Source organism: Orcinus orca, chromosome 11 (genome assembly GCF_937001465.1).
Source record: "Orcinus orca chromosome 11, mOrcOrc1.1, whole genome shotgun sequence".
Classification (NCBI taxonomy): Eukaryota; Metazoa; Chordata; class Mammalia; order Artiodactyla; family Delphinidae; genus Orcinus; species Orcinus orca.
The window spans coordinates 71609339-71635564 of record NC_064569.1 but is presented as its reverse complement, the minus strand read 5'-3'; the positions used below and the strand labels follow the sequence as shown (position 1 = coordinate 71635564).

General features: G+C 39.0%; 1 protein-coding gene across 3 annotated transcripts in view; it reads left to right on the top strand.

The window, feature by feature from the left end:
- KITLG (KIT ligand) overlaps window positions 1-26226 on the top strand; it is an 88424-nt gene that overhangs the window by 22805 nt on the left and 39393 nt on the right. For all 3 annotated transcript variants that reach the window (XM_049694277.1, XM_004285106.4, XM_004285107.3), the window contains exon 2: window positions 15291-15404. In XM_049694277.1, coding sequence (XP_049550234.1) covers window positions 15291-15404 — 114 coding nt within the window. The remainder of the gene's footprint in view (window positions 1-15290; window positions 15405-26226) is intronic.

Genomic DNA, 26226 nt, shown 5'->3' with positions numbered 1-26226 from the left:
CGTACCGCAAAAAAAAAAAAAAAAAAGAAACACATTCCTGAGATGGACCCTCAGAATTTTGGATTCCACATGATGCCCAGGGATCTGCATTCTAAATAAATACCCCCAGATGATTACACTTTGATCTAAACATAAGACAGCAACTCCCCTTGTTTCAGTTGGAGCACCTTCCATGAAGGGGTACATTTCAGCAGTTTTTTCAGTTCAACCAGAGGTACTTGGCATGTCCAGCACACATCGCATAATCAGGGAAACTCATACAGTGACCTTTGCAAATCTGGCTTGTCATCTGATGTGATGGAGAAAATGATCAAGATTGTGAGTGTTCTTTGAGCTCAGGCCTTTGACCCCCTCGTTTTGATGCTACTTGGAACAGTTCCAGCAGAGTATAAAGATTTAGTTTATTTGTAGTCCAAAAACCCAGGTGGGAAACAAACAAAAACTTTTGTTGGAGATTTCCTGAGCTGCTTCCTCAGATTGAGTCTCCTTAAAAATTAAAAGGGCCTGTGAGACCAAACTTGTCAGACTCCCAGTAGCTGATCTGACAAAACATCTGAGCCCATTTAATTACAGCCATAGGGGAAAAAAACACAAGAAGTTCTAGGAAGTTTAGGCATTCACTCCAAATTCAGTGCATGGAATCAGATAGCAAGTGGAGCCCACACTCATTTTCCATCTCTCAGTTGTTTGGAGTTCAAAAGATTGTACAGATTTTGAAGAACTTTTGATTTACAGGGGATCACAATTTCAGAAATGAGTCACATAGTTGGAAGAATACAAATTGTGATTTAGGTTTTTGTAGCTGTTTTTGGAAAGCTACAACCCTTGGATTGCATGTCATCGCGGTTCAATTTTAAGAGCAACTAATTGACATAATAGTGAACAATGCCATCCCCAAAGAATCAGTGCCCACGAAGTGCTGAATTTGGGTATGTGGATTTCAGAACTGTCATTTTTTTCTTCTTGTGATATTCCTGTACTTGCCAATGTTGAGGGCCTGTAGCTCTTATTGTTTTTGAAAATGAACACTTATAGCAAAAAGAATTAGCAACAGATATGTAAATCTAGGTTCAATGGTGAACTTGCACCCACCAGTTTTCTAGACCAGTTTGGTTTGTTACATGTCGTCTTCCTCATAATATTGATTAGAATTAGTCATCAACTATCATCTCTGTAAAATACGTCCTTTCCCTCTGCATTTATAAAACTGCTGAAGACCTATATTTATGACTAGCTAATGACCTATCTATTACCATTGTTTCTGATGAAATCTATACTGCTGGCACAAATACTTATTCTCTCACGTAAGTCTCTATTAAAAATAATAAAACTTGTATACCTAGACCCTAGATTCTAGCCTGAGGTAGAAGTCCTTTGTAGGTATTTTCACACAGGGGCAAAGTCTCTGAGCTAACCTGGTTCTCCTTAACCACAGGTGAGTTCCCCCATGCACAGGCTATTTAAGGAGGAAGAAGGCTTGGTTTATCATTTTAGCCCCATTCTTTCAGAGATGTCTCTTCTTATCTACCAAGACTGAACTGAACTTTCTAGCCCTTCCAGACATTACCACTCTGTTGTAGTATGCCCTTGAAATTCCTTCACTCTCACTGACCCCTAAGGTTCATCCTCCATGGTCTCACTCCATGGAAACTGTCCTCATCAAGGTCAGCTCCATTACGTCCTCTTCAACAACCAACAGGTTGACATCTTTTTAGTGCTTATTTTATTGATTATACTCTCCCTTTGGTACTTTATTTTCCTATTGGCCACAGTACCCCCAAATCAACTGATTTGCCTCTCATATATTTGGCTTCTCATTCTCTTGTCTCCTATGCAGATAATTCTTTCTTCTTCTTATATAATGGTATTCTCCAGGGTTTTGGGTGATAACTTCCAATCCCCAGCTGCCACTTCTGCTGCATATCCTGGCTTAGGGAATAGCACCACTTCTGCCTCAGTCACCCAAACTGGAGCACGGAAGTCATTGGTGATTCCCCCCCGCCGATACCCTGCACGCTTTCTGTCAGTCGCCCAAGTTCTTCCTTTTTACTTCTACATCCTCTTAAACTTGTCTCTCTCCATTCCCACTGCCATTTGCTAGTTAAGGCCCTCCTCATGTGGCCTCTGGATAACTTCACTGACCTCCTAAGTGACCTCCTGCTCCCAGGCTTTTTGGCTGCCCCCCTCCACCCCATGTATCCTTCATTCTGATGACTGATAAACTTTTCAAAAATAAATCAGATCTTGATACTCCTCTACTTAAAGTCTGCCAGGAGCTCCCCAGTGCCTTTAAGATAAAATCCAAATCAATTAGCAAAATTGGGAGGACCTCTGCATATCTTTTTAGCCTCATCTATTGTTGCTTATTCCTTGAAACTAATTTTTCATTTTTGTCTCCTTCCCTCACTTCTGTGGGCACCTGCTTCTTTACTTTCTCTGTCAGGGGTCTTTGCCCCAGCTCCCGTTGACCTGGCTACCTTCCACTCACCTTTGGAAAAGATGTCTCCTCCCAGAAGCTATCTCTGAGCCCCTCCCTCAGTCTCCCTCCCCCACCCCAAAGTCAGGTTTAGCTGTCCCCCTGGGCCTTTCCCTTCTTAGATACTCTACCTGCTGTGTTCGCCAAGAGCTTGGGCTTCCTGAGGCCGTGACCATATCTTCTGTATCTTTACCTTCTGTAATTATCAGGTACTCCATATGTGTCTGTTGAATGAATAAATAGCATAAATAGCTCTTCTTAGAAGTCTGAAAGCACTCAATTTTGTTTTTACCAGAAAGAACAACTTATCACTTTTTTTGAGCTCTCCTCTCCCTCTAGCTATGCAATTTTTTTTAAGCTACCGCAAGTATAACCTGATTTACATGCACTACTTGTTTATCCAGCCTAGTCATAATTTGACATGGTTGTTTCAATTAGAAACTGATGCAGTTAAAGAGACCTATATGCTGTCCACAGCATAGGCATTGTAAATGAAACTTAACTGTTCATTAGATATAAATGAAGTCAGTTTTATTATCTGATTGGCCCAGTGTTTTTCTTTCTAGTCTTGATTTAAACTTGGTCCAGGCATACAGATGGCCAATGGGCACATGAAGAGATGCTCCACATCGCTAATCATTAGAGAAATGCAAATCAAAACTACAATGAGGTATCACCTCACACCAGTCAGAATGGCCATCATCAAAAAGTCAACAAATAATAAATGCTGGAGAGGGTGTGGAGAAAAGGGAACCCTCCTACACTTTTGGTGGGAACGTAAATTGGTACAGCCACTATGGAGAACAGTATGTAGTAGGTTCCTTAAAAAACCGAAGATAGAGTTGCCATGTGATCCTGCAATCCCACTCCTCGGCATATATCCAGAAAAAACTGTAATTCAAAAAGATACATGCACCCCAATGTTCATTATAGCACTATTTACAAGAGCCCAGACAAGGAAACAACCTAAATGTCCATCAACAGATGAATGGATAAAGAAGATGTGATACATATACACAATGCAATGTCACTCAGCCATAAAAAAAAAGAAATAATGCCATTTGCAGCAACATGGATGGACCTAAAGATTATCATACTAAGTGAAGTAAGTCAGACAGAGAAAGACAAATATCATATGAGATCACTGATATGTGGAATCTTTAAAAAAAAAAAAGTGACAAGGGAACTTATTTACAAAACAGAAATAGACTCACAGACATAGAAAACAAACTTATGGTTACCAAAGGGGAAAGGGAGGAAGGGATAAATTAGGAATTTGGGATTAACAGATGCACATTACTATATATAAAATAGATAAACTACAAGGACCTACTGTATAGCACAGGGAACTATATTGAATATCTTGTAAGAACTTAAGAATGGAAAAGAATATATATATTCAACTGAATTACTTTGCTGCACACCTAAAACACTGTAAATCAACTATACTTCAATAAAATAAAATTAAAAGAATAAACTTGGTCCAGGGATTTACTAGCAGAGTAGCCATAAACAAGTTACTTAGTCTCATTGAATCATGTGTTACTCGCCTACAAAATGGGATAAAAATAACCTACCTTGTTGATGGGAAGATCATACGAAATAATGTCTGCAAACTGCTATGTGTGGCCCTTAGTAGGAGTCAATATATGTGAGTCATTTCTCCCTTTAAGTAGCATTTAAATATAGAGTAAGGATGAACTGTCACAGGGTGATTCTCTCTGTCTCCCCATTTCTTCCTATAGATTGAATACCTTGAAATCCTTAAGTTCTCCTTTTACCTTAAAGCCATTGTCTGCCTTTTTCTATTAAGCAATTCACTTCTAGGATGTTCAGATTTTGTTATAAGAGCATACTTACCCATATTACCAAATATTCTACTTCACAAAAAGATCTGCATTGAGAGAGGCAGAAGAGTGAGTAACTTTACAGGATTTTAGTGGACCAACTTGGACTTCAGCTTGTTTGAGTTTCACTTAACTGGCCTGTTAATGTCTCCTTTCCTCATAGCACTAAAATGACCAATCTGCGGTTTCCTTTGACCCTTCGAGATTACTGGACAATCAGTAGAGAAGAATTTGAGTCAGTGTAGGTTGCTTAGGTGTTTCCTTCATAGTGTTAAATGGTAAAATCTTGTTGAGCAATAAAAAATCTTAAGGAAGAAGTCATGTAGAATTAAACCGTTATTCACTGACCGACAGTCTGTTGTTGCTTTAGGTTAAGATTATTTGGGGAGGGTATTGTTCCTATGACCGCAGAAAATCTGAACTCAGGACTAATTCCTATACCTGTATCTTGGTAACTTGCTTTCCTGGCTCTGGGTAGCTGAGCCAATTGGCTCTCTTCCAAAGCACATTTGGGCTGCAAGGGAACTGCCTGCCTGGCTAGCTGGCAGGCGAGATTAAAGAAGAGATGAATGTTGTTTCTGGCAGCAGCTGCTGTTTTGTTCGGGGCAGTCCTAATACTATTTTGTAGTTCTCTGCATAAAGAAAACGAGCTACACAGATGCCCCACTTACCTTTTCGACTTTGAAAAGTCTGTAACGTGGATCCTGGCAATGAATATTTTAAAACCACTTCTCATGGTCATAGAAAAGTTTGTTTTTTTCCCCCAAGTTAGAAGATTGGAATCTTCTGGTTTCCTGAACAGCATATGTTGCCCTGATGTTCTTGGGCTGCATGCATGTTAGTTTCTACTGAAGGAAAGGAGTCTGCAACCTGACTTCTGTGTAATAACACATGTTCAGATCAAGTAAATAGTTTGCTTTAGGGGGGCTTTGCAGTTCCTTTCTCTGGAATGTGGCATTTTATTGTACGGAAGGCTGTTATGCTCAGGAAGAATTGATGAATGGGTGAATATTCCACTGGGGTCTTTTGAGATTGGTTCTCAACAAAAATGAGATTTAAGTAAGACCTTTGCCTTCAGAGTCTCCAACATTGTCTTCCTGTAAATTTTCCCTTTTAAAGTTCCTTTTCAGTACCATCTGCCACTGTTAAAACCTGCTCCCAGAAAGAGACCTGCTTGCTATATCTGTCATTCACAATTGAGTGTGTATTTTAGTCACTATTACTTCCCTCCACCACGACTGTTTCTACTGCATATTTTAGTTCTAACAGTGCATAAGGATTTCTCATTAGTTTTTTCATCATGTAAATAAATTGAAGGCGACTTTTAGCAAAGAAAGGGTTATTGGAATTTTGTGTCTTGTGCAGAGTACGTAGGGGACACTTTTGATGCATGCCTCTAAATTTTAAAAAATCTAGAACTGCCGACAATAAGATTAGTTTAATGTGACTGTGCAGTGAGAGGTTATCGTGAAATGAGAGGTTATCACACAACAAGCATGACCTAGAGAGAAGAGTTGTACGATGCTAAAAACAAAGTAGCCAAAGAAAAATGTCATATGCAGAAGCAGAGAGTGTTACAGTAAAAACAGCAAGAGATGATTACCCAAATGGAAACAATCCATTTTAGAGCAGAAGTCACAAACGCAGGGATATTTTGCTTCAGCTTTCTGTCTAATAGGGTGTGTGTGTGCGCACCTGCCCACACGTTCAGGCACCCGAATACCCTTGTTGGAGTCTCCAGAAGTTAGAGAAAGAGGAAGAGAGAGAAAACTCCATTGGAAGTCAATTGTCCATTAACCGAAGCTACTCTCAACACAGTTGAGAACTAAGAAATAAATTGAAAAATGCATCTGACCCCCAAATCAGCATCAACATACCCGTGTACTAAAGGTCAGACTCTTTGTTCATGCAAGATTGATTCTATAAAGTCCTTTCCCGGACTCTTGTTTGTATGGTTTTTAAGCACTTGTTTTCCTGATTTCCTAGACAATCCAAAACCTATAATCCACACAGCAAATAATTGCACAACACCTGTGGTTTGAAAAGATTCTCACCACCACTCCATGAACGGGTAAGGCAAAAACGATTCTCATTTTAGAGACTAATAAACAGATACTCAGAAGGATTCACTGGCTTGTTTGAGGTCACATGGTGGGGCTCAGAGGTTTTCTGGATCCATCTTCTATACCCTGCCATCACACTACCGGTTTTCATAAGCGTGAACTTCTTTTCTTTTTTGCCCTTGGAAATCTTTGTTTGAACAAAATTTTACCCAAAAGCATGAAAAAATAGAACAGAAAAAAACTGAGCTACTTTGCTTAAAGTAGGCGTTGGGGGCCCAGAATACTGGCGGGGCAGTGTGTTTTCCTTACCAGGAAGAGCTTGAACATCGCACACTGCTCCATTCATTCAGTAATTCACCCAGAGAGTAAGTTTATTGAGCTCTGATTTATTTTTCTATTGCTGTTGGAATAAATCACCACCAATTTAGTGACCTAAAACAATACAGATTTATGATATTATAGTTTTGGAGATTCAGAAGTCCAAAATGGGGCTTACTGGGCTAAAAGCAAGGTGTCGATGACACTGTGCCTTCCTGAAGGCTCTAAGGGAGATTGTTTCCTTGCTTATTTCAGCTTCTAGAAGGCACTTGCATTTCTTGACTCCTGGGCCCTTTCCTCCATCTTCAGTGCCAGCAATGGCAAGTCAGGTCCTTATCGTGTCACATCTTTCTGACCCTTCTCCCATCACTGCATCTCTCTGACCAGAGCTGGAAACGTTCTCAGTTTGTAAGGACCTGTGTGATTAGATGGGACTCAGAGAATCCAGGGTAATCTCTCCATGTCAAGGTCCTTCGCTTCATCACTTCTGCAAAGTCCATTTTGCCATATAAGTCAATATAGTCACAAATTCCAAGAAAATTAAGATGTGGCCGTCTTTTTGCTATTATTCTGCCTACTATAAGCACCACCCATGGGCCATGTGTTGTGTTTGCCTCCGGGACTACAGGAGGCTAGAGATGGGCATGTTAACAGTAAAAATATGTTGCAAATAATGACCTGACAGTATGGGAGAAATAGGTAAACTAAGAAACAAACCAACAAAAATGAAAATAAAATTGTAAAAACAGTCATTCAAACAAGTACAGTAATTTGGAGCTCCTTGGAGGTGGGCAGTCACAACTACATAACCAAAATGCTTTTCCCCCCCAGCTTTATTGAGGTGTGACTGACAAATAAAATTGTATATATTTAAGGTGCACAATGGGATGTTTTGATATATGGATACATTGTGAAATGATGACCACAGTCAAACTATCCCGTTACCCTTTATTCTGTGTGTGGTGAAAACACTTGAGATCTACTCTCTTAGGAGATTTCAAGTAAACAATATAGTATTATTAGCTGTAGTCAAAATGCTGTACATTAGGTCTTCAGAACTTACTCATCTTATAACTGAAAGTTTGTACCCTTTAATCAATATCTCCCCATTTTCCTCTACTCCCTAGCCTCTGGCACCCACCTTTCTGTTCTACTCTTTGTTACTATGAGTTCGACTTTTCTTTTTTTTTGGATTCCACATATAAGTGAGATCATATGATATTTGTCTTTCTGTGTCTGGCTTATTTCATTTAGTCTTCCCTTTATTTGATGAAAATGAATCATCAAAGAGAAGCAAAGTTTAATATTTCTAGCCACTGTTTAGGAAATCAGGGAAATGTGTGTACTATATATTAGAAAAATTTCTGCATAGAATAATATGGAAAAAATACTTTTCCATTTAAAGAAGTAAGCTCCTCATTTCGGCACTCTCCCAAGGATACTGATAGGGAGGTATTACTACTGCTGTGCAGAATTCTCAGTACATTTCTGCCTTGACTGCTCCTCCATCCTAACGTTTAGTTATGCCTGAGTGAATGATTGAATTTTATGAAAGGTGAATACTCATCAGTAGCAAAGTACTTGATCCTTGAACAACATGCATTTGAAACTGCATGGGTCCACTTATATGTGGATATTTTTCAATAGTAAATACTTGCAGTACTACATGGTCCCAGGTTGGTTGAATCCCCAGATGCTGAGGAACCAGGGATAGGGAAGGCTGACTATAAATTACACATGGATGACTCCTGCATTGCTCAAGGGTCAACTGTATATACTAAGTTAAAATATTAGTTTACTTAATAGCTTTAAAATAAAATGCCTCATGAAATATAAGTTTCTCAGGGATATTTGGTTTTTAATTTATTTTTAATTTATTTTATTGAAGTATAGTTGATTTACAATGTGTTAATTTCAGGTGTACAGCAAAGTGATTCAGTTATACATACATATATATATGTATATACATACACACATACACGTTCTTTTTCATATTCTTTTCCATTATGGTTTATCACAGGATATTGAATATAATTCTCTGCTCTACAGTAGGACCTTGTTGTTTAACCATTCTATATATAGCAGTTTGCATCTGCTAATCCCAAACTCCCACTCCATCCCACCCCCACCTCCCTCCCCCTTGGCAACCACAAGTCTGTTCTCTATGTCTGTGAGTCTGTTTCTGTTTCATTGATAAGTTCATGTGTCATATTTTAGATACCAGATATAAGTGATATCGTATTGTGTTTGTCTTTCTCTGTCTGACTTACTTCACTTAATATGGTAATCTCTACGTCTATCTGTGTTGCTACAAATGGCATTGTTCTATTTTATGGCTGAGTAGTATTCCATTGTATATATGTGTCACATCTTCTTTATCCATTCATCTGTTGATGGACATTTAGGTTGTTTTCATGTCTTGGCTATTGTAAATAGTGCTGCAGTGAACATTGGGGTGCGTGTATCTTTTTGAATTACGGTTTTCTCCTGATATATGTCCAAGAGTGGGATTGCAGGATTGTATGGCAACTCTATCTTTAGTTTTTTGAGGGACCTCCATACTGTTTTCCATAGTGACTGCACCAATTTACATTCTCTCAGGGATATTTGAATGTATTAACACATTTAAGTTTAGTCCTAACCAAATAGACTCCAATAAATTGAGCAAAATCATCTGTACAGATGTTTGTGTATAACTGATCCAAAAAAAAAATGCTGCCCTGGTGAAATTATTTTGCAATTATTATAGAAGTCTGTATTGATATATATTTTTAAACTATCAAAGAACATATATAAAAATTATAAAGTTAAAAGTTCTGAAAAATGCACAATATTCAGCTTTAGCTTGGAATAGGGAACAAACTTATCTCCATATGCGTGATATTTGAAAAATGATTAAAGTCTTGGAGAGATGGCGTCAGAGTCCTCACCAGTGATATAACAGCTTTCTTGAAGTGCTGTGACAGTATGAGGTGGTGAAGAGGACAGGATTTCGAATTGGACAGACCTGAGTTTTCGTCCTGATCTCACCACTTAGAAGTCACTGAATCTCTCTCTGTCTCAGTTTCTTCATCTTCAGAGTTAGGATATATGAAACTTAAATTTTGTTTGCGGTAAGCTAGACAAAATGTTTGGTACATAGTAAATGTTCAGTAAGTGGAAGCTGTTGTTCACTGTATTGTTCAGAAAGCACAAGCATCTGCATAGACATCCTGCCTGATGGTACTGATGAACTACAGTATGTACTCTATGTAAAGCCAGGCCCTCTGCTTGAGACAGGATCTCACCCCTTCCTGTCTTCTCAAGGACATCTGATGTCTCTCTGTTCTGACCCACAGTGCCAATTGCACCTCCTACTGGATCATCCCCATAGGCAAACAGACATCCTGGTATTTTTACCATCTTATAAATAAGACTCTCCCCTCCCCCTAACCTAATTCCTCACCAACTCCCGTCTCACTTTGTTTTTACTTATTTCTTTGTTCATTTATTTATCTGCTCTCCTTTGAAGCACACCTCTTTAAAAGAGCTCTCTCTATGCACTGGTTTTAATCACTCACCTCTCATGCTCTATTAAATCCACTCCTGCCTGGCCTTTCCCAAACTGCTTCAATAAAAATGCTCTTGTTAATGTCACCAGTGACTATGCTGCTAAATCCAATGATCAGTTCTCAGTCCTCATCTTACTTGACCTATTGCGAGTATTTGACGTAGTTTCATAGTTTAACCTTCTCCTTAAGGTACTTTTACTTTTTCTTTTTTTCTTTTTTTTTTAACTTGTGTTCTTCCTCCTCCTCTGGCTCCTCTCTCGGGCTCCTTTGTGTGTTCTAAATCTTTTGCCAGACCTCTTAAGGTTAGAGCACCATAGGACCCAGTTCTTTGTTCTTTTTTCTGTTTGTACTCACTCCCTTGATGGTCTCATCTACTCTTTTGCTTAAAATTCCATTTATATATCAAAAGCTGTCATATTTATATATCCAGCCCAAACTTCCCTCCTCAATCCAGATTGAAATATCCTGACCTAGTTTCATCACTAGGATGTCTCAAAACACGTCTCAAACTGAGCACACTCAAAACTTAACTCCAGATCTGCCCCCCAAACCTTCTCTACCCCTCAGCCTTACCCATATCATTTGATGGCAACACCATCCTTCCAGTTGCTCAGACCAGAATCCTTGGAGTTGTCTTTGACTCTCTCTCAAAGCACTCTCCAACTGTCAGGAAATCCTATCGGCTCAATCTTCAGGAGGCATCCAGAATCTAACCACCTCTGGGCAATGCACTGCTACGACACTTTCTTGCTTGGATTATAGCAATAGCCCCAAATTGGTCACTCTGTTTCTACCTATTGTTAGCCTAAAGTCACAGCAATTAAAGTTATCTCTTTTTTTTTGGAAATAATTTATATTTTAAAGCAGTTCATAGCAAAATTGAGAGGAAGGTACAGAGATTTCCCCAGTGTCCCCTGCCCCCCCCCCACATGCATGGCCTCCTCCGTTATCAACATCCCCACCAGAGTGGTGCATTTGTTGCAACTGAGGAACCTACCCTGACACATCTTAATCACCCAGAGCCCATAGTCTACACTAGGGTTTACTCTTGGTGTTGAACATTCTATGAGTTTAGACAAATGTATAATTACGTGTATTCAGAATTATAGTATCATATAGAGTACTTTCACTGCCCTGAAAATCCTCTGTGCTCTATTCATCCCTTCCCCTCCAACCCCTGGCAACCACTGATCTTTTTACTGTTTCCATAGTTTTGCCTATTATAGAATGTCATAGTAGTTGGAATCAAAACAGTGTATGGGGGCTTCCCTGGTGGTGCAGTGGTTGAGAGTAAGCCTGCCAATGCAGGGGACACGGGTTCGTGCCCCGGTCTGGGAAGATCCCACATGCCGCGAAGCGGCTGGGCCCGTGAGCCATGGCCGCTGAGCCTGCGCGTCCGGAGCCTGTGCTCCCGCAACGGGAGAGGCCACAACAGTGACAGGCCCGCGTACTGCAAAAACAAAAAAACAAAAGAAAAACAGTGTATAGCCTTTTCAGACTGGCTTCTTCAGTTAGTAATATGCATTTTTTTTCCTCTATGTCTTTTTATGGCTTCATAGCTCATTTCTTTTTAGTGCTGAGTAAAAGTCCATTCCCCAGATATACCACAGTTTATTTAACTATTCACCTGCTGAAGGACATCCTGGTTGCTTCCAAATTTTGGCAATTTTGAATAAGCTGCTATAAAAATCAGTGTGCAGGTCTTTGTATAGACACACATTTTCAGCTCTTTGGGATAGAACCAAGGAGCATGATTGCTGGATCATATGGTAAGAATATGTTCCGTTTTGTAAGAAACTTCCAAACAGTGTCTTTAAGAAAAAGTTTTAAATATGTCATATCTCTCCTATGCTCAAAATCCTGCAATGAATCCCTTTTCATTCACAGTAAAAGTCAAAAGTCCAGATGGGTATACAAGACCCTACATGATCTGGCCTCTCCATTCTCTCTGACATCATCAACTTCACTGCCCCCCTGGTTTATTCTTGCTGTTCCTTAAAGCAGATTCCTTAAATCAATGAGTATGCATTTATTTTATAATAATGGGGAAAAAAGATATACTTTCTAAGTTGTCAGGGTAGTGACATTCCAACTAAGTTCTTTTTCTTCTCCAAATGTTTGATAATGATAATATATTACTTTTATAATAAAATATCTTGAAAGATTCAATTGAAAACAACAACAACACAAGATAGACCTTAGGGCCTTTGCACTAGCTTCTCTGTCTATAATACTCTCCCATAGACATCTGCTTGGATAACTCCCTTAGCTCCATCTCATCTTTGATAAAACATTGCCTTCCCAATGTGGCCCCATCAGATATCAGTTCAGTAGTACACTTGGTGCTGCGTGAAGCCTCTGATGCCTTATGAGTGTGACTGGCACCTTGAACCTAGGACCATGCTGCTAGTAGAGGAGAGTAGGCATTATCGTCCTGATCCCCTTTCGTGTGATCTAATTTTTCTTTTTTCACAGCACACCTTTGACCTATATAATCTGGTTATTTATTATGTTTATTGTTTATGGTCTGCCTTCCCTCACTAAAAGCTAAGTTTATGATGGCAGGAATTTTTGCTTTTTTTTTATTAACTAATATATCCCCAGCATCTAGAACAGTGCCTGGCACAGTAGCACTAGGTACTTAATAAATATCTGCTGAATGAATGAATGAGTGAACAAATGTTTGTGTAGTTTCTTCAGTGTCAGGCATAAGACATGGCAAAGAGAAGTCAACAGAATTTCTGCCCTTATATTTCTTTTCTTTCGTCTAGTCTTTTTGAGATATAATTGACATATACACTGTATAAATTTAAGGTGTACAGCATAATTATTTGACTTGCATACATCATTCAGTGACTACCATATTAAGATTACCATATTAAGAACATCTGCCATCTCATATAGATACAAAATCTATATAAATCCAAAAGAAATAGAAATGTTTTTCCTTGTGATGAGAACTCTTAGGATATACTCTGTTAACTTTCTTACATAACGTACAGCAGTGTGAATTATATTGATCATGTTGTATATTACGTCCCTAATACTTATTTATCTTATGTCTGGAAGTTTGTACCTTTTGACCACCTTCCTCCAGTTCCCCCTCCCCCACCCCATGCCTTTATATTTCTTAGAGCCTAGAATATGAATATGGTTATTAGTGAGATTGGCCATTTACAGAGGTCCTTAGGGAGGATTCCAAAATCATATCATGGAAGAGGATCTTGGAGAAATATATTTCAAGGGAGGGTTAGGTCTTAGCAATGACAGTATGAAAGAAAGCTTGAGTTTAAGCAATTATACTTACATACATGAAGGGATATTAGAGGATATTTTATGTGTTGGGATTGTCCAAAAAGAAGAATCCCCCAAACAAATCATTTACACAATTCAGTCTTCATTTTGGTCCAAGGGAGATGATGCTATGAAGAGTGGGACCCCACCATGCTCAAAGTAGCCTTAAACAAAATTAAGCAGGATTACTGCTAAAAGACATAGATTACAGTGGTAAAACAATAAAAGGGTTTTAGTTTTGTTTCGAAGCCACTATTATCTATGTAGGTAGCATTGCAGTCTTAGAAATTTTAGTAAATGATAATTATAATTTGGTCCAGTGTAATATCTATTTAGCTTCCAGATATTAATTGAAAATAATAATCCAGTTCCATATAATACATGGCTGGTTACATAATAAGTAGGAAAGATTTCTAGCCATGTGCAGATGGGCCTTTGTGTAATTTTAAGATGCCATAGATGAATGTTAACTCTTAAAAGAACTCTCATATTTTAAAATATCTTCACATCTCCATGGTTTGCTCATGCTGTTTATTTTTCCTGGAATACTTGTCCCTTCCTTGTCAACTCTTGCAAACTCTTCTTTTGTCCTCTAAAATCCAGCCAGAGTCACATTTTCTCTGTGGCTTTTCTTGGCATTGTCTTTCTGCCACGAGTTCTCTCCCTTAAGGTCAACTGATTAAGTTTTTCCTCCTCTGAGTTCCCAAAGCATTTATCACTGGGGTGTGGGTGTCACTTACTTACCTGCATCTGCATTTCAAGGGTGTCTTATCACCTTTGTTTCTCTAGTGACTGGCTCAGTCCCTGTCTCATAATACAGGCTCAATAAACCGGTATCAAATTTGAAGCATTACACTCTTTTTTTTTTTACCTTGGTCACTGATTCACCCAGCAAATATTTATTAAGAGTTTTTTATATTCAAGGTTCTGCTATGTGTTGTAAAGATACTGAAGAAAAAAAATAGATGCCCAGATTTTTAAAAACATAAAATATAGTGTAATAAGAAAAAATAAGCCATGCACAAAGGTAACTATTTTACATATTTGAAAGAGTTATTTTCAAAGAGAGGTGTCTTGGGGGGCGTGTGAGTGTGGGTTCATGCTAGGATTCAAGAATATCTTCCCATTGACTAGAAAATATTTTTCCTTATTAAATGGCTAAAAAGCTGTGATTCAAAACAATGATTCTTTTGATGTCTCACAAGTTAGGTTAAATTCTGTCCTATATCTAAATCTCTGTCTCTCCCCCTCACTTTAACTGGGTGTACTATTAGATTATCGGATTAAAGCACTGCTCAGGGTTTTGCTGCTACTTGCCAAACGGTCTACATTTAAAGTAGAGAAAGTTTCTTTTGGTGCCTTCAGGTATGAATTTTATGCATTCCCTAGTTTTTAGAAAACACCTTAAGTGATAAATCCTTCACATGTTGCTACAAGTTCATTCCTAATTGCCATTGGGGAATTGCCCGTAGAAAGCTTTTGACAAAAGTTAACAATACTGTCATTGAAATGAAAAATCCAAACCATATTTTAAAAGAAATTTTTAAAAAATTTGGTCAGCATAGTTTGAATGCTCAGCATCTAATTGCATCTAATTGTATTTAAGCCAGTAGCGTTAAAAAAAAAAAAAAAAAGGTAGATTCCCTTTTCCACATTAAGGCAGAAGATGTTAATTGTTAATAGTTTTAGTGACTACGGATTTTCACTGATGATCACCAGCATTTTTTCTCTTTTCATTTAGACTTGGATTATCACTTGCATTTATCTTCAACTGCTCCTATTTAATCCTCTCGTCAAAACTCAAGGGATCTGCAGGAACCGTGTGACTGATGATGTGAAAGACGTTACAAAATTGGTAAGTAAGGAATACTTTCAATTGCTGTGACTTTTTCTTGTACTTTTTGAAAAATATTTCCTTTTTCCTTGCCCCAAATTAGTATTTTTTGAAGACCAGGAGAGAAGTCACTGAGTTATTCTAAAGAGTTTGTAGAGAGCAGCTAGGGAGATATTTAAGATCATGGAGCATCTTGTTGGTAAAGTTGGCCTGTTGCACGCCACGGAAGTGGCTTTGTTTCTTTGCTGGTCTTTTCATCTCCTTCACAGGCAGTGAAGGATACTGGCGAGTTCTCTGTGTGCTGATGTGCCAGCACTAGCTTGTTCCCCATTATCTCTTAAAAGTGTTTTATTTCCCTTCCACATGCCTTCCTACTCTTCTCTAACGAGCCTAACAAAAGATCTGAGATGGTCTTTCTCCCCTTTCCAGCAGCTTGAAGACCCTGTCACATGCGGGTGGGTGTTTGCTCCCTCAGTAAACACAGTTGGAGTCATTTGTTGCCCAAATGTTGACCAGATTCATCTCCCACATCCATCACATTGGAACTCTTCCCTCAGGAAAAGCCGTTTTACACTGGTGCCCCTTGGTCACTGCCGGCTTTGTGCCATGCTTCTCTTAAGATGCAAACCACAGAGAGGGAGAGCATGACACAGCATCTGAAATGCCTTCCTCCCAACTCTCACGATCTAGCGGTGATTGTACATGCTCGCTTGAGCTACAGTGTGTGCTTTCAGGATGAACAAAGTTTGAGAAGCAGTTTTCTAAGTTCATGGTTCAAAAGAGCCAAATGGCACTCAGTTATTTGAATATTGTCTAGGGAACGGACGTGATGTGAGAATAGGAAAGAAATGAGGATTGTAGTATGTAGAAAGAAAGAAAAGTATATTTTTTGAGATATTTATCTTTCCTATTTTGATATGCATTTCCCGGTTTATGTGTTTTATTTTGGGTTCATAGCCAAATTCCAAAACAGAAGTTTAATGTTACGATCTGAGTCTTGCTGGCTTAGTCTCAATGTAGAATTAAGAATACACACACACACACACACACACACACACACACACACACACACACACACACACACACACACACACACACACACACACACACACACACACACACACACACACACACACACACACACACACACACACACACACACACCCCATGCAGATTTCTTTGGATACTTACAAAGTCCAGGTTTAAAAAAATTCTCTGGTGCAGTGCCTGAAGATATATCACCATGTTTTCTTTGAGGAGCTGGTGACCAAAGCAATGCAACATTTGCCTACTATATGCCTAGCTAGGAATAAGGATGGGGGTGGGGTGATGAAGAACTTTTTTTAAAACATGTATCATGATCCTTTCCCTCAAGCTGCATGTTAGTTTGTGAATCAAGAAACTATATTAAAAAGAAAAGGTTTATATTCGAAATTTGGTATCAGTAGAAGGCACTCATGAAATGTTTGTTCAGTGAAGTAAGGATGTGTACCACTGTGCAACATCATAATCACCTGTGGCGCTTACGAAAATCATAGGTGTCTGGGCCCCACTGATTCAGCAGGCCTGAAGGCATCTACATTTAAAGACATTCCTTAAAGGAGGTTTAAGAACCAGTGCTCTAGATGGTCTATTCTGTCACAGTTTAGAGACCAAAGTATTGTGACCTTGATTTAATCTCATTTCTTATTATGAGTAGTTTTATCTATGTTGTATGGATTTATATAAATGTTAGATTAATACAAGTCTCCAAAATATGCTTAAAGTAGGCCACAACTGGGAAATTACAGCTCTCATGGGGCTGCTGGTAGAACCATGGAGCTAAGATGAGCAGGGGAGGTCTGAAGTGGTCCTAGGTGTCCAGTTTCAAATATGTGGGCAAGGAGTCATAGATGGAAGGTGATGGTGTATCTGACCACACGCTGAGCATGTCCAAAATTAAAATGGTATTTAAGAAAAATTACTTATAGTCATTATTTTTTGCTGTGTGAGGAACACTACTTAATGAGCACCACTTCCTGTGAAATGTCAAACCGATATTTTCAAGTGGCATAAGTAGGTATTATAAGCACCTTCCAAGATTTTCCACTCTTGTCTTTGACCATCTGCTTATTTTCAGTCTGTTACCTATCAGTTGATACAGTGAAAAATGGCAGGAAGCATGGAGAAAGAAGTGCCTGGAAAGAGATACTTATTAACACTAAAATATAATTCCTTCCCCCAAGGGCAAATGTAAAAAAATCATTAAACTGAAAAAAATCTTTCTGTCACCCCTCGAGCACCTGACTCAGAGGGGAACTTTTTAATTTCAAGAGTTGATCTAAATGAAATTAGTGTGTTTACTTTGGATTATCGGGGGGGGGGGGATCAAGTTAGTAACGAAAAAGGACTTAGAAGATCACTTCTAACTGAATAAAGACCTACTTAATGCCCAGCCAATATTTCATAGAGTAGGACATTGAAAGATATAAAATAATCCCTGGTCTCAGAGTGTTTATAATCTAGTTTGGGAGCTAACCCATCTCTATGAATATATGAGTGCATATCACTCAGTCTGCAATAACCACACGTAAATGGATACCATTTGAAAGATTTTCTGGTATAGCGTGGGAACCAACCTATGCTAATTTATTGGTTCAAAGAATGGATTTTAGAATCTGGCACACCTGCTCTTTGACCTTAGATAAGTAACTACGTTTCTAAATCTCAGTTCTTACTTACCATTTTGTAGTATAGATTAAATAAGAGAATGTATATATAAATTTTTTACCACAGTTATTATCACATAACCTCTCTGTGCCTCAGTTTCCTCATCAGTGTAATAGATTAACAGTACAATTGACCTTTGAACAACACGGGAGTTAGCAGTGGAACATCCTTCTCACAGCTTGTAGTTGGCCCTCTGTATACAAGCTTCCTCCCTAGCTGTGGTTCTGCATCCGCAGATTCAACCGACCATGGATCATGTAGTACTGCCGTACTTAACTGTTAAAAAAACAAAAACAAAAGCATGGGTATGAGTAGACCCATGTAGTTCAAACCCACGTTGTTCAAGGGTCAACTGTACTTAACCTCATAGAGTAACTTTAAATAAGTGAATAGAACAGTGCTAGGAACATAGCAAGTGCCTGCTAAATACTGTCTGTCAGTAATGGTAGTAGTGGCATTTGTGGGGTCATAGGATACTGGAGTCGGAAGGGAATTTAGAAACAATCTAGACGAAGTACTTCCAAAATAGGAAAGCTGAGACCCAAGAGTGGTGAAGCCCAGCTCCTGATCCCATTACCTGTGCTGTATCTTCTAGGACAGTGGTTTTCAAACTGGCTTCAAGAGTCCACCTAGCCTCTCTGCTTTTATTATTTATGTGTCTGGGTTTCTAAATAAGACTTGGCTTGAAAAAACAATTGAGCTTATGAAAAAATGTTTGCAAGCCACTGCTTTAAATCAGCATTTGTGGGATATCATTTGAGAACCATCCAGTCACAATCTCTTAGGGTACGTGTTAAAAGTATAGCTATCAGGGCCCGCCTCGGAAATACGGAATCACAGCTTGTGGAGATGAGATGTAGGAACGTTAATGTTTCTGACTAATATGCCAGGTGATAGTTATTTGCATAGAAGTGGCAGGACCGCTTAGGCCATAATACTTACAATATTGGGTTGTTTCCATGTCTGAAAAGAAGCTGTGTTCCCATCCTTAGCCTAAAACTCATAATTTCACTAATTCAAGCAACAACATGAGTCACTTTTGAGTTTTATGGATATAGATAATCACAGCCTCTCTCTAGAGAACAGTGGGGCAAAAAAGCATCTTCAAGTAGGTCAGGCTTACCGGGGTGTTTGAATACCAGCTCTGCTATTACCCAGCTGTGTGACCTTGGACAAATAAGTCCCTAGACCTTTCTGGGATTCAACTTGTGGTTTTGAAAATGAGGAACTAGGACATGATCAATACTTAGTTCTTAATCTAGGATTCATAAACTTTGAAATTCTTGCAAATGGAACTCTAAATTATGCCTACGTGTGCCTTATGTGTGTTTCTAAGAAGAGCATGTATAACTTTCATCTGCTTCCCAGAGACGTCTGCGACACCCAAAAAGATAAGAACTACTAAATCCGATAACTTGGGAGACCCTTTTTAGCTCTGAGATCCTTTTATTCCATGGAGATACTTTTTTTAGCTGGTACCTTTTGGAAGGATTCAGTTATGCCTTGACAAAAGGAGGTTATATCGAACAAGAGGATCTGGTTTCTTTGCAGACATAACTTTGGTACATTTTATTTGAGAAAAAGAAAGTGGGTTGAGAGTACCTTTTTACCTTGCTTTTCATAGTAATTTCTTCAGCCGAAATCATTCCTTTGCCCATTCTGCCAGTTCCTCCTTTGCTTTAGGTGACACCTTGCACTGTGCCCACAAACATTAAGTTTGTTTGCTTGGGGTGATTCTCATGTCACAGAAGCACACGATTTATGACTTTACTGTCATTTCCTTTTAAATTTCTTATTGGACACTTTTTACTGCCCCTGCAATCCCCGTGGTTTTCGTTTGAAATCCTTCTGGCATGTTTACTCAGCATAATAGTTCATCTATTTACAGAACATTTTGCTTTGTTTCCAAAAAATGTTGCAGGACTTGTTTTAAATGGCAAACTCAGACCTACCTAAAGAAAGGGTCAAGTATCTGGGAAGGGGATGAATGAAACTCTAAAAACTTGTATCTATGGGATGGTTCAGCTGTAGCTTTTAATGATTTTTAAGTGTTAATTTAAGGAGGAATCCAAATATTGAAATAGTTCAAATTAATTTTTCCTTTTGTTCTTCCTGCTGTTCCTTTCATTTGTGGTATTTTTTCCTTCATTTGGGGGAATTTAATTGAATATGACTTTGTTGCTTTTTTAAAAACCTTTTTATCTTTTACTATCTATTGAGTAATTATTTGTCTTCCTCAAAATGTTTAAGGCAGGTTGCTGTCCCAGCCCCATCTTGTAAAGGTGAAATTACTCTGTCTTTTCAAGGTCAGTCTACAAATCAGTAGAGTAGAATTAAAAGTCAAGAATTCGTGGTTTTCCTGGTCTTGAAGTAGGCACTTATTTTAAGTAGATTATATTAATACATGACTCTTAGAGTTTAAAATAATGGAAGATTATAAAAATATACTTAGATAACAAATTTCACACTTTGAATGGACAGTTTTGAATGACGCGGAATTTTTATTCTTCTTCAAATACGATGTTCTTTGGATATAATTACCACTGCCTTAAAATGGAAGATTGGAGTCTCTGAGACTTCCCATTTCTAGGTGAACTCTGAGCTTTATTAAGCATATCTTCTCTTTAAAAGCAGAGGTCTCACATAATTTTGTTTGACCCTTGAAGAACAATGGTTTGATAGCTGGAGAGTTTTTAAAGTTTATTTTGATTAGTTTGCAATATTTAGCATTTAAATTTCTGCTCCTGTGGTCAGTAGAAAATTCTTTTCTCTGTTTTAAGCTAAATTTAGGACTTATAGTATGCAAAGAAAGGACAGAAGCGTATTAGAAATAATAGTCGTAAAAACTGACAAGTAGCGGGCTATGTTACCAAGCATGTCAATCTTATCATAAAGAAAAAATTGTTCTTCCATTATAAGATAAACCACTTAGGTACAAAATCTCCTGCTCCTTGACTTTTTAAAGTAATCATTATTGTGTGAGTATCCGTGCAAAGCACTTTGTATGGATTTTCTCTTTTAGTCATCACAACCCTAGGAGGTAATTATTTTTACCAACAGCTTATTGATTAGGAAGCTGAGGCCTGGTGATGGTTAGTAACCTGACAATCCTCACCTGGAAACAGGGAGCTGAATAGAGGTTTGAACCCCTAACTGCCCATCTCTAGAGCATAAGAACCCAGTTCATAATTTATGATGTTTTAACTTAAGATGTCAATATCAACTGCAATTTAAGAATTAGCATTCCATCCTCTTGAATTTTATTTCCTAGGTAGTAGTCACCTTATCTTATGATTAGGAAGCAGTCGTATTATAGAAGTTCAATTAGTACTACTTAATTGGAATCCACATTATAAAGTGTGTCTATGAAATAAACCAAAAATGTTTTTAATCTCTTCTATCTGAAAGGAGAATGAGGGTCATCTAACTTCATTTAGATATTCTTCACTGAGAAAATATGACCCAGAAAAGTCTTTGAGTTGTCATGTTAATTTTTTCTAAATCACTAATTGAGTTGTTATTAAAGGAAAAAAAAGGGTAATTAACTTGGTTAGTTAGATTTTTAGTCAACATTAACAAAAGATGGCTTATAAGGAGAAATAAAAAGACAAAAAGCTGGGACTTCCCTGGTGGTGCCGTGGTTAAGAACCCGCCTGCCAATGCAGGGGACACGGGTTTGAGACCTGGTCCAGGAAGATCCCACACGCCGCGGAGCAACTAAGCCCGTGCGCCACAACTACTGAGCCTGTGCTCTAGAGCCCGTGAGCCACAACTACTGAAGCCCGCATGCCTCGAGCCCATGCTCCGCAGCAAGAGAAGCCACCGCAATGAGAAGCCCCCACACCGCAATGAAGAATAGCCCCTGCTCGCCGCAACTAGAAAAAGCACGCGTGGAGCAATGAACACCCAATACAGCCAAATAAATTAATTTTTTTTTAAAAGGCAAAGTCTTTGTCCTGTGTTATTTCTGAAGACTGAACAACCAGCATTACAGTAAGCTGCTGCAGGAGTGAACTGGGATATTTAAAATATAAGCGTAGAAGGTTAGGTTTTTTGCTCTACAGCAGTGATTCTTAAACTTCTCTGGGTCTCCCAGCACTCTGAAAACTGGACTCTTTCCTCAGAAAGGTTCACATATGTGCAACATTTTATGTAGTGTCAAGGGAATCATGAGTTATTACTGCTGCATTTTGATTCTTATCTAGAACTTGAGAGAAACAACTGAGACAAGTGTGTCTCACTAAAGATGTCCAAGAAGCCACTGATTTCATGAGACTTAGAGGCCTCAATGATATTTGAATCATGAAATCCAAAGATTTTAGATAAGTGATCTAGAGAGGGAGTTAAATGTTCTGACTTTGAGTTCTTTTTCTCCTGAGTCCAAATACCTGCAGGGTATGGTAGGCAGCCAGTGCCTGTTTGGCTTGCAAAGACTTTTTCTTGGCTGGGTTTCCGGCATTTCTACATGCCATTCTCGTATGCATTTTACCTCCTCGTGTCACTGAGTATGGTCAGTCCTTAAGACATCCAGAAAAAGATAGCAAATGGGCCCATCTAGTAGTAGAGTGAGCCCATCACAGAGTGACTTGTTTTTGCAGTTTTATGCATTTAATGAGCTGGCACAGTACTTACATCCTCACACTCCACACCACAAAGTTCATTGGACCTTTGGAATAATTGGACCTTTGGTAAATTTTCCACCAGTTAGGTTCTATTTTATTTTATTTTTTGCCCTGAACATATTTTACGAGAATAGATTGGTTTTTTCAAAATCTGGAGCCTTGGTTATGTATCCATTTCACCCTCCCAACAGTATGCTTCCCTGGAATCTAAACCATGTCTCTTCTTTTTCAGCGTACGGTCTCTGTATAAATATTTAATACATATTCAGTACTTTCCTAATGGTGTTCTAAACTGCCCCCAGTCTCTATTCTCTCCTTGCTCCAATCCATCCCTCCAGACTCACCTTTCTAAATTGACAGTCATGTTCCCTTCCAGCTTAAACACCTGCAGTATAGCACCACTGCTTAATTCCATGAGAAAGGTAAATCAGACTGAATTTTTCATAGTTATCTACTTCACCCTCTTCATCTTACAGACGAGGAGCAGAGGTTTCACTGGTCCCGCTGGAACTTGTTCCACTGGAACTGGTCGCGCTGGACCTCACTGCCTCCCTCTTGGCCTCCTTGGCCCGACATTTAGGTCCCTCACTAATAATGGCTTTCCCGGGGTATTTCTTACCTCCTACCTGCTAGAGCCTGAATGATCTGTCCCTGGTCTCCCATGTCTTTGTCTTTGCGTATAACCCTATACCTAGAATGTCCCACTCCCTTGCAATTAATAATAAATACTCATACTCATTCATACACCATGCTCAAGCACTACGTATTTTAAACAAGTTATATAATCCTTGTTTAGTCTTAATAGATCCACTAGCTCGATTCTATGATTCCCATTTTACACATGTGGAAATTGAGGCTAAAGAAGATTAAGTAGTTTGCCTAAGATCTCTGAGTTAGCACGTGGCAGGACATGGATCCAACCTGAGCAGTGTGTCCCCGGGACCTGTGTTGTGAGGCCTACATCAAACTAACTGCTTGGAAGGAACAGCTTATCTTCCTAGTTCTAGGTCAAAGGCTCCCTCTACTCTTATCAAATTTCCACAGTGCTCAATATACATAAGAGAATTCTGTGCTTTCTGAATGCTATTTAACATACTATAAATGCTTGGAAAGTAATATAATAATTCATGAAGCAGCCATAAAAATAGACAACTTGACTTCCTAATTTCTCTTCCAAATGTAATTGGAAACAAACCAATGCAAGCCAAGAAAGTAATAATGCGGAGACTGATCTGTAGATAACTGTGCTGAGACCAGCGCACAGCGCCAAGATTTGTATCCTTACCTCCAGTAGGTACTCCTGATGACTGTGACCTTGGGATGCCAGTTAACCTCTCTGTTTTCTTCTGTGAAACAGGCTTAATAACACCTATCTCTGGGGTCGTGATAGAGACTGTGTATGAAAACTTAAACTGGAAAGCATTTTTCAAAAATAGTATTACTTTTCAGTTCTACCAGAAATTAAATATCAGTAAATCAGTTTAATGCAGAAATTATTATTATATACCCCCCAAGTGGTAAGGTGTGGAGATTTCAGTGTGCTGGTCAGAGAACTTCTTGTAAGGTTTCTTTGCACCAATTTTTACGTATAGATTACTAATAAAACAGAATTGGCCAGCATATTGCTTACATTTTTTCTGCCCTTTCGGTACATACTCAGATCCTAAGTTATCTGAATACCAGTTCGGTCAATTCTATGTTTATTTTCTGATAATGTTAGTTGTGCTTAAGGACGGCTAGATTGTCAAGCAGCTTGTGTTCAGAACACCTGCCACTTCTTGCCATGTTTCTCCATCTGGAATGACTTTCATTTACACGGTTGGTTCATAACAAAACAGAATGTTGCTGCTCGTTCTGATTCCAGCTTTTAGGTCAGCTATGGCTTCCACTGGGGCTTACATAAAATAACAAGGTCCGGTACGTGGGCCTCTCACTGTTGTGGCCCCTCCCGTTGAGGAGCACAGGCTCTGGATGTGCAGGCCCAGCGGCCACGGCCCCCAGGCCCAGCCGCTCCACGGCATGTGGGATCCTCCCGGACCGGGGTACGAACCCGTGTCCCCTGCATCGGCAGGCGGACTCTCAACCACTGCGCCACCAGGGAAGCCCAGGACTATACTGTTTTATTGGGGGTGGCATGAGGAGGGCTGATGGTGAGCCTCACAAGTGGAAAATATCTAGGACAAGTGTGCAGAGAGTAGATAGATGAAAATATGTAGTTGAGCTAAGAGGCAAGGGAGGCTCTGCTGTCAGAGACCTGAGTTCTAGTCCAGACTTAACACGTAGTAATCGTGTGACCTTAGTCAAGTTTCTTGACCTCTTTGAGCCTTAAGTTCTTCATTCATTAAGTAGAGATAGTATGTGAAAGGGATTCTGAGGCTTGGGTGTGATCATGCAACATAAGCCCTTGATAAGCACAGTGCCAGCACATCATAAATATTTGGTAAGTGTTAGGCTGGAGGCTGAGATGAGTGGGAGATGGTACCATTGGAAGTAGAATGGTAGCATGCACAGTGGGATCATCTACTTCCTTGGCTCCCCTCTGACTGCTTATGCCTTTAACTAGATTCTTTTCTCACCAAATTGTTCTCAGATTCCAGAAGCTATTGGCAAAGCCAAGAAGAAACCATATGGATTGTGTTCTGGGAGACTTGTCAGAGATGACCTAGTCTGGCAAACATGCACAACATCCCAGCTTACTATGGGGAACAGGAATGATTTTAGAGACAGGGTAAAGGGGAAAATGAGTCCACCAAGGCAAGGTAGACCCATTGAGGATATAATAAAGCAAAACCACTTTTTTTACATTGTATATTATTTTAAGACTCAATGGGCTAAGTCAGTTTATACATATTATAAACGGGCCATATGATACAGATGGAAATTTTATCTGTGCTAGAAGGGTGAGATGTAAGAGGTGGTACTATATGTAGAAAAGGAGACAAGTGAACCTAGAACTCTGTAAGTTACCAGGATGTGTGCCTTGGAAGTCAGTTGACAGTATAGCTCTCAGTGAAGAATATGGATTGATTGGCACGTTCACTCATCTCAGCTCATAAATTGACTGTCAGACATGGGTACTTTTATCTCCACTTTACAGATGAGAGAAACCAAAGTACAGTTTAGATTTGTTCCAAATTCCCTGGTTCTAAATCAGGTGCTTGTTCAACTTATTGCCACAGTGACTGGTGGAAATGGGTTAGATAGTCTTTGAAAGCCTTTAAAAGAAGCTAGATAAACACTTGAGGCAGCTCAAACGTTCAGCACCAGCTAAGTGGATTAAGTTATATCACAGAACTGAATCTTTCTAAATTAATTAAGTGATAAAGCATTTGCCACTCATAAGTATCATTGATCTTTTGAAATTTCGCAAACATTTTTTTCTAGGATCAACGTAGAACAGTAGTTCTCCAACTTAAGCGTACATCAGAGTCACCTGGAGGACTTGTTACATGAGATTCAGTAGGTCTGGTGTGGCCCGCGACTGCGTTTCTACAGATTCCATGGTGATGTTG